The sequence below is a fragment of the Gobio gobio genome, assembly GCF_949357685.1.
Source record: "Gobio gobio genome assembly, chromosome: 23".
In the NCBI taxonomy this organism is placed as follows: Eukaryota; Metazoa; Chordata; class Actinopteri; order Cypriniformes; family Gobionidae; genus Gobio; species Gobio gobio.
This window is the reverse complement of record NC_137119.1, coordinates 45531340-45541339: the sequence shown is the minus strand read 5'-3', so window position 1 is coordinate 45541339 and position 10000 is coordinate 45531340. Positions and strand designations below refer to the sequence as shown.

Sequence of the window (10000 nt, the reverse complement as noted above, 5' to 3'; positions counted from 1 at the left end):
TCATATTTAAACTGTTTTTTTGCGGCTTAATATTCACAGACACTAGTATATATCACGATTTGATTTAAGTGAGAGACCAATGTCTTATTTATTAATCAAAACAAATTCGGTGACATGCCGCGTTATGCAGTAAATCCCGTATTTATGACTGGATTCTGTCTGCATTGTCCGCATCGCTTGAAATTAATCCTTAAGAAATTTTTGTCAAGAGCAGTGAGCGATTTATCTTTTTGTTTGTTGGTCTTTTGTTGTTTGATAAACATTAAAACACAGACACAGCGCAGCAGGAATATTATATTATAATCTTGGATTATGCAGCAGACATTACACAGCCTTCACACAGTTCATTAATAAACCATCGGTGTGTTATATCGGCCTCTCTCATGCTATAGCTGATATGCCGATGGGTGTAAATTAATCAAAAATCGGCCGATAAATATCGGCAGCCGATACATCGGTGCATCCCTAGTTCCTTCCTTGAGCACTTTTGATAGAGACTGACCACTGCAGACCGGGAACACCCACAAGAGCTGCAGTTTTGGAGATGCTCTGTCCTCTAGCCGTCACAATCTGGCCCTTGTCAAACTCGCTCAAATCCTTACGCTTGCCCATTTTTCCTGCTTCTAACACACCAACTCTGAGGACGAAATGTTCACTTGCTGCCGAATATATCAGATCATCAGTGTTATTCACTTCACCGGTCAGTGGTCATAATGTTATGCCTGATCGGTGTATATATATATATATATATATATATATATATATATATATATATATATATATATATATATATATACACTGATATATATATTTTTTTGTTTTGTTTGTTTGTTTGTTTTTTTTTTTTTTTTTTATTCATATTAAATATATTGCATTATATATAGTGTGTGTGTGTGTGTGTGTGTGTGTGTGTGTGTGTGTGTGTGTGTGTGTGTGTGTGTGTGTGTGTGTAAACATTGGCCTTTTACAGTGGAATCTGTAGCTTTATTGTGGTCAGGCGGCTCAGCTTCCAGGATCTGACCGCGGGGTCATGAAGGGTTAAACGTTGCGTGACACCGACTGCCGAACGCACCAGATCCCAGCCTTCCCAAAATAAGCCTGCATGCTTAATTCTTCCTCTTCTTTTGTTTTGTCAGAAATGACAGATTCTTTCTATAATAGAGAAACTTGCCTCATACTTTCCATACCCCAGTCACGCACAGCTCTCTGAACATTTGCCTTGTAAAGCAGCCGTTCTGTCCGACTGACCGCGCGAGAGCCGCTGCTAAAAGAGGAAAATAACTCAGCGCTTCTGTGACTGGACTCATTGTTCCTCAGAGGACGGTTGTGATGCTTTACCACGGCGACACACACAGATTTACCACAACAGCCTGGAATTCTGACCACTTTACACACACACACTTACGAGGACATTTCCTTATATCAGATATTGATCACGATCACATCTGTCATGTCACGTGTGTGATGTTCTGATCACGTCTGTAATGTCACGTGTGTGATGTTCTGATCACGTCTGTCATGTCACGTGTGTGATGTTCTGATCACGTCTGTAATGTCACGTGTGTGATGTTCTTGTCACGTCTGTCATGTCACGTGTGTGATGTTCTGATCACGTCTGTCATGTGATGTGTGTGATGTTCTTGTCACGTCTGTCATGTGATGTGTGTGATGTTCTGATCACGTCTGTCATGTGATGTGTGTGATGTTCTTGTCACGTCTGTCATGTGATGTGTGTGATGTTCTGCTCACGTCTGTCATGTGATGTGTGTGATGTTCTTGTCACGTCTGTCATGTGATGTGTGTGATGTTCTTGTCACGTCTGTCATGTCACGTGTGTGATGTTCTGATCACGTCTGTCATGTGATGTGTGTGATGTTCTGATCACGTCTGTCATGTGATGTGTGTGGTGTTCTTGTCACGTCTGTCATGTGATGTGTGGGATGTTCTTGTCACGTCTGTCATGTCACGTGTGTGTTGTTCTGCTCACGTCTGTCATGTGATGTGTGTGATGTTCTGATCATGTCTGTCATGTGATGTGTGTGATGTTCTGATCATGTCTGTCATGTGATGTGTGTGATGTTCTGATCATGTCTGTCATGTGATGTGTGTGATGTTCTGATCATGTCTGTCATGTGATGTGTGTGATGTTCTGATCATGTCTGTCATGTGATGTGTGTGTGTGATGTTCTGATCATGTCTGTCATGTGATGTGTGTGATGTTCTGCTCACGTCTGTCATGTCACGTGTGTGATGTTCTGATCACGTCTGTCATGTGATGTGTGTGGTGTTCTTGTCACGTCTGTCATGTGATGTGTGTGATGTTCTGATCATGTCTGTCATGTGATGTGTGGGATGTTCTTGTCACGTCTGTCATGTCACGTGTGTGTTGTTCTGATCATGTCTGTCATGTGATGTGTGTGATGTTCTGCTCACGTCTGTCATGTCACATGTGTGATGTTCTGGTCACGTCTGTCATGTGATGTGTGTGTTGTTCTGCTCACGTCTGTCATGTGATGTGTGTGATGTTCTGATCATGTCTGTCATGTGATGTGTGTGATGTTCTGATCATGTCTGTCATGTGATGTGTGTGATGTTCTGCTCACGTCTGTCATGTCACGTGTGTGATGTTCTGATCACGTCTGTCATGTGATGTGTGTGATGTTCTGATCACGTCTGTCATGTGATGTGTGTGGTGTTCTTGTCACGTCTGTCATGTCACGTGTGTGTTGTTCTGATCATGTCTGTCATGTGATGTGTGTGATGTTCTGCTCACGTCTGTCATGTGATGTGTGTGGTGTTCTTGTCACGTCTGTCATGTGATGTGTGTGATGTTCTGATCACGTCTGTCATGTGATGTGTGGGATGTTCTTGTCACGTCTGTCATGTCACGTGTGTGTTGTTCTGCTCACGTCTGTCATGTGATGTGTGTGATGTTCTTGTCACGTCTGTCATGTGATGTGTGTGATGTTCTTGTCACGTCTGTCATGTCACGTGTGTGATGTTCTGATCATGTCTGTCATGTCACATGTGGGATGTTCTGGTCACGTCTGTCATGTGATGTGAGTGATGTTCTGGTCACGTCTGTCATGTGATGTGTGTGATGTTCTGATCACGTCTGTCATGTGATGTGTGTGATGTTCTGGTCACGTCTGTCATGTGATGTGTGTGATGTTCTGGTCACGTCTGTCATGTGATGTGTGTGATGTTCTGGTCACGTCTGTCATGTGATGTGTGTGATGTTCTGATCATGTCTGTCATGTGATGTGTGTGATGTTCTGATCACGTCTGTCATGTGATGTGTGTGATGTTCTGATCATGTCTGTCATGTGATGTGTGTGATGTTCTGATCATGTCTGTCATGTGATGTGTGTGATGTTCTGGTCACGTCTGTCATGTGATGTGTGTGATGTTCTGATCATGTCTGTCATGTGATGTGTGTGATGTTCTGATCACGTCTGTCATGTGATGTGTGTGATGTTCTGATCATGTCTGTCATGTGATGTGTGGGATGTTCTGATCACGTCTGTCATGTGATGTGTGTGATGTTCTGGTCACGTCTGTCATGTGATGTGTGTGATGTTCTGGTCACGTCTGTCATGTGATGTGTGTGAGGTTCTGATCACGTCTGTCATGTGATGTGAGTGATGTTCTGATCATGTCTGTCATGTGATGTGTGTGATGTTCTGATCATGTCTGTCATGTCACGTGTATGATGTTCTGATCACGTCTGTCATGTGATGTGAGTGATGTTCTGGTCACGTCTGTCATGTGATGTGTGTGATGTTCTGATCATGTCTGTCATGTCACATGTGGGATGTTCTGGTCACGTCTGTCATGTGATGTGTGTGATGTTCTGATCATGTCTGTCATGTGATGTGTGTGATGTTCTGGTCACGTCTGTCATGTGATGTGTGTGATGTTCTGATCACGTCTGTCATGTCACATGAGGGATGTTCTGGTCACGTCTGTCATGTGATGTGTGTGATGTTCTGATCAGGTCTGTCATGTGATGTGTGTGATGTTCTGATCACGTCTGTCATGTGATGTGTGTGATGTTCTGATCATGTCTGTCATGTCACATGTGTGATGTTCTGGTCACGTCTGTCATGTGATGTGTGTTGTTATGATCACGTCTGTCATGTGATGTGTGTGATGTTCTGATAACGTCTGTCATGTCACGTGTGTGATGTTCTGATCACGTCTGTCATGTGATGTGTGTGATGTTCTGATCACGTCTGTCATGTCACGTGTGTGATGTTCTGATCACGTCTGTCATGTCACGTGTGTGATGTTCTGATCACGTCTGTCATGTCACGTGTGTGATGTTCTGATCACGTCTGTCATGTGATGTGTGTGATGTTCTGATCACGTCTGTCATGTGTTGTGAGTGATGTTCTGATCACGTCTGTCATGTGTTGTGAGTGATGTTCTGATCACGTCTGTCATGTCACATGTGGGATGTTCTGGTCACGTCTGTCATGTCACGTGTGTGATGTTCTGATCACGTCTGTCATGTCACGTGTGTGATGTTCTGATCACGTCTGTCATGTCACGTGTGTGATGTTCTGATCACGTCTGTCATGTGATGTGTGTGATGTTCTGATCACGTCTGTCATGTGTTGTGAGTGATGTTCTGATCACGTCTGTCTGTCACGTTTCTTTCTTGCAAGAAAATGATATCTATGAAAAATTTCAATCAGGATTCAGGCCGCATCATAGCACAGAAACCGCGCTCGTTAAAATCACAAATGATTTACTTCTAGCTTCTGACCAAGGCTGTATCTCAATACTAGTTCTACTCGATCTTAGGGCTGCGTTCGATACTATAGATCATAAAATACTCTTAGATCGACTTCAAAATTATACTGGTGTTCAGGGACAGGCATTAAACTGGTTTAGATCGTACTTATCAGACCGCTACCATTTTGTCTTTCTAAATGGGGAAAAATCAAAGATGACGTCAGTAGACTATGGGGTGCCGCAAGGATCCGTGCTAGGCCCTCTGCTATTCTCAATATATATGCTGCCACTTGCTAATATTATAAGAAAACATGGAAATTTCCACTGTTATGCTGATGACACTCAATTATATATTTCATCACGACCAGATGAAAACGCTAAATTATCTAAACGGACAGCATGTGTTGATGATATTAAATACTGGATGACGTGTAATTTTCTGCTATTGAATTCAGATAAAACGGAGGTATTACTTATTGGTCCAAAAAACTGCCCACAAAACCTCTCACAATACAACTTTAACTTGGAAGGATGTCCTGTCACTTTATCCGCTACAGTAAAAGACCTGGGTGTTATATTAGACCGCAACTTGTCTTTTGAAAATCATATTTCATATGTTACAAAAACTGCATTTTTCCACCTTAGAAACATTGCTAAGCTACGTAACATGCTATCTATTTCTGATGCAGAAAAGTTAGTTCATGCATTCATGACCTCGAGACTAGATTACTGTAATGCTTTATTAGCTGGTTGTCCTGCATCCTCAATAAACAAGCTACAGTTAGTCCAAAATGCAGCTGCTAGAGTTCTTACTAGGTCAAAAAAAATATGATCATATAACACCAATTTTATCATCTCTACACTGGTTACCTATTAAGTTCCGTATCAATTACAAAGTATTGCTACTGACCTATAAAGCCCTCAATGGTTTAGCTCCAGTGTATTTAACGGATCTTCTAACGCCCTACAATCCATCGCGCTCTTTAAGATCACTAAACTCGAGGCTTCTGGTCATTCCTAGGATATCTAAGTCCACTAAAGGAGGGAGGGCATTTTCACATTTAGCTCCTAAACTCTGGAATAGTCTTTCTGATATTGTTCGAGGTTCAGACTCACTGTCCCAGTTTAAAACTAGATTAAAGACGCATCTCTTTAGCCAAGCATTCACATTATAATTACCTTTTATACTACCTTTATACTTTTATACCTTTTAAATCGGATCAAAAGCATTAATATTCTGAACAGCAGCTATGCTAATTATTTCCCATCTGCTTTTCTGTTGTTATCTCGGGACACTAGTCCCGAGGTAACTAGTTCGTCAGCTCCAGTTTGTATCCAGCCTCTCATGGAGACTTCAGATGCCCCAACACCTGTGATGAGACGACTCGACGCCTGTGAAGAGACGACTCAACGCCAGCATTGTTATGGCCTAAATTAATACATGATTGATTAAGTTATTCTAACATTTTTCTTTGACTTTCTCTATTTATGACATTTATGAAATGCACTTTCTGTAAAGCTGCTTTGAAACAATGTATTGTGAAAAGCGCTATACAAATATCCATCCATTCATCCATCCATCATCTTCCGCTTATCCGGGGCCGGGTCGCGGGGGCAACAGTCTAAGCAAAGATGCCCAGACTTCTCTCTCCCTAGCCACTTCCTCCAGCTCTTCCGGGGGAACCCCGAGGCGTTCCCAGGCCAGCCGGGAGACATAGTCCCTCCAGCGTGTCCTAGGTCTTCCCCGGGGCCTCCTCCCGGTGGGACGTGCCTGGAACACCTCCCTGGGAAGGCGTCCAGGAGGCATCTGAAATAGATGCCCGAGCCACCTCAGCTGGCTCCTCTCGATGTGGAGGAGCAGCGGCTCTACTCCGAGTTCCTCCCGAGTGACTGAGCTCCTCACCCTATCTCTAAGGGAGCGCCCAGCCACCCTACGGAGAAAGCTAATTTCGGCCGCCTGTATCGGGGATCTTGTCCTTTCGGTCATGACCCAAAGCTCATGACCATAGGTGAGAGTAGGAACGTAGATTGACCTGTAAATCGAGAGCTTTGCCTTGCAGCTCAGCTCCTTCTTTACCACGACAGACCGGTACATCGACCGCATTACTGCAGAAGCTGCACTGATCCGTCTGTCAATCTCCAGTTCCATCCTTCCCTCACTCGTGAACAAGACCCCAAGATACCTGAACTCCTCCACTTGAGGCGAGAACTCTCCACCCACCTGAAGCGGGCAAGCCACCCTTTTCCGACTGAGAACCATGGCCTCGGACTTGGAGGTGCTGATTCTCATCCCAGCCGTTTCACACTCGGCCGCAAACCGTCCCAGTGCACGCTGAAGGTCCTGGTCTGAGGAGGCCAACATGACAACATCATCCGCAAAAAGCAGTGACGAAATCGCGTGGTCCCCAAACCGGACACACTCCGGCCCTTGGCTGCGCCTAGAAATTCTGTCCATAAAAATTATGAACAGAACCGGTGACAAAGGGCAGCCCTGCTAGAGTCCAACATGCACCGGGAACAGGTCTGACTTCCTGCCGGCAATGCGGACCAAACTCCTGCTCTGGTCATACAGGAACCGAACAGCCCTAAGCAGGGGGCCGCCGACCCCATACTCCCACAGCACCCTCCACAGGATGCCACGAGGAACACAGTCGAATGCCTTCTCCAAATCTGCAAAACACATGTGGACTGGTTGGGCAAACTCCCATGAACCCCCCAGGACCCTGGAAAGGGTATAGAGCTGGTCCAGTGTTCCATGACCGGGACGAAAACCACACTGTTCCTCCTGAATCCGAGGTTCCACCATCGGCCGAATTCTCATCTCCAGTACCCTGGCATAGACTTTCCCGGGGAGGCTGAGAAGTGTGATCCCCCTATAGTTGGAACACACTCTCCGGTCCCCCTTCTTGAAAAGAGGGACCACCACCCCGGTCTGCCAGTCCAGAGGTACTGTCCCCAACCGCCATGCGATGTTGCAGAGGCGTGTCAGCCAAGACAGCCCCACAACATCCAGAGACTTGAGGTACTCAGGGCGGATCTCATCCAACCCCGGTGCCTTGCCACCGAGGAGCTTTTTAACCACCTCGATGACTTCAGCCCGGGTGATGGACGAGTCCACCTCTGAGCCCCCAGCCACTGCTTCCTCAACGGAAGACATGTCGGTGGGATTGAGGAGATCCTCGAAGTATTCCTTCCACCGACGACGATATCCCCAGTTGAGGTCAACAGGTGCCCATCTCCACTGTAAACAGTGTTGGTAGGGCACTGCTTCCCCCTCCTGAGGCGTCGAACGGTTTGCCAGAATCTCTTCGAGGCCGACCGATAGTCTTTCTCCATGGCCTCACGGAACTCCTCCCAGGCCCAATTTTTTGCCCCCATGACTACACGGGCTGCTGTCCGCTTGGCCTGCCGGTACCGGTCAGCTGCCTCCGGAGTCCCACAAGCCATCCAGGCCCGATAGGACTCCTTCTTCAGCTTGACGGCATCCCTTACTTCCGGTGTCCACCACCGGGTTCAGGGATTGCCGCCTCGACAGGCGCCGGAGACCTTACGGCCACAGCTCCGAGCGGCCGCAGCGACAATGGAGGTGGAGAACATGGTCCACTCGGACTCAATATCTCCAGACTCCCTCGGGATCCGGTTGAAGCTCTGCCGGAGGTGGGAGTTGAAGATCTCTCTGACAGGAGACTCGGCCAAACGTTCCCAACAGACTCTCACAGTACGTTTGGGTCTGCCGAGTCTGTCCAGCTTCCTCCCCGCCATCAGATCCAACTCACCACCAGGGCCTTGATGTAATTTACCCCTTTTCCACCAAAGCAGAGCTAGAGCTAGATCGGAGCCAGAGCCTAGTTTCAAATCGGTTCTTTGTGTTTCCACACCCAAAGCCCCAGCTCCGAGCCAGGAAAAGTGGTTCTTAAGTAGCACCAAAACATTGCTGGGCTAGAACAGGGCTAGAAGTAAGAACCGATTACGTCAGGCGCTGGGGGCGGAGTCAACAAGACAAACACAAACTTGAGATCCGCCATTTTTGAAATAGCAGCTAATGGAGCTAACAGCTGCTGCTCGTTTGTAATCTCTGTCTATACAAATTACGGCGAACTGCATGAATGTGTTGGATTCGCTGTGTTTTCGTTGTGTTTTGATGCCGATGTAGGATCGTAAAGCCATGTGAATCAATAGTAACGCAACGTTTGCTTTGTTGATGGAAGGCTTGTTCGCAGCGGGTTAGGGATACGGCTAACCGATCGCCGTATGATAACCAGTCCAGCGAGAGCATATGACTCCTTATGCTTTTTATTCACTCATGCGTTTTTTTATATATATATCATACGTCGATCGGTCTGCGCAGCGCCGATGCGTCTCGAACAAGCCTGGTGTGTGTGTGTGTTTCCCGCTGCCCAGGGTTGCCAGGTTTTCACAACAAAACCCGCCCAATTGCTACTCAAAACAAGCCCAATCGCGTTCCAGGGGGGGGATTCCCCAGTAAAAATCATATTTGGGGGTAAAATATGTGTTTTTTTGGCATGGTTGCCTACTAAAAGGTTGCCTACTCGCATTCCCGGGGCTAAATATCACATAATTGGGGTCGCTTCATCCCGCTGACATGAAAAAACAGCCCGCGGCAAAACCACAGACTTGGAAACACTGCCGCTGCCTCGCTAGCGTTGCTGAGAGAGATGAGACGTAAACAGTGACGTAAGACGTGGCTCTGTTGTGGCTCTCAGCATGTGGAAAAGCAAACGGTTCTTAGAAGAACCTCAGTCGAACCAACTATGAACTGGGACTAGCTCTGGCTCTGAATTAGCTCTAGCACTGGCCTTGGTGGAAAAGGGGTAATTGTAGTCATAAAGGGTTTGTGAACTGTTCTTGGTCTGGCCCGTCACCAAGGACCTGTTTGCCTTGGGAGACCCTACCAGGGGCATATAGCCCCAGACAACATAGCTCCCACGATCATTCGGGTACTCAAACCTCTCCACCACGATAAGGTGACAGTTCATACAAATACAGCTATACAAATTTTTTTGAATTGAATTGAATTGAATTGAATGTGATGTGTGTGATGTTCTGCTCACGTCTGTTATGTCACGTGTGTGATGTTCTGATCACGTCTGTCATGTGATGTGTGTGTGTGTTGTGTGTGATGTCTCACCTGGTGGAAGCCCAGGTAGTCAGCGATGGTGGAGGAGGCGTAGAAGACCATCCCTTCGCTGCTGACGACCAGAGCAAACCCTGCTAGAGACTGAAACACAGCAGACTCACT

At 46.3% G+C, this 10000-nt stretch overlaps 1 protein-coding gene across 1 annotated transcript in view; it reads right to left on the bottom strand.

The window, feature by feature from the left end:
* Positions 1 to 10000, bottom strand: part of ahrra (aryl-hydrocarbon receptor repressor a) — a gene marked incomplete at its 5' end in the record, with an annotated part of 85956 nt that overhangs the window by 19061 nt on the left and 56895 nt on the right. The window contains one exon of the mRNA XM_079806859.1: positions 9890 to 9979. Coding sequence (XP_079662985.1) covers positions 9890 to 9979 — 90 coding nt within the window. The remainder of the gene's footprint in view (positions 1 to 9889; positions 9980 to 10000) is intronic.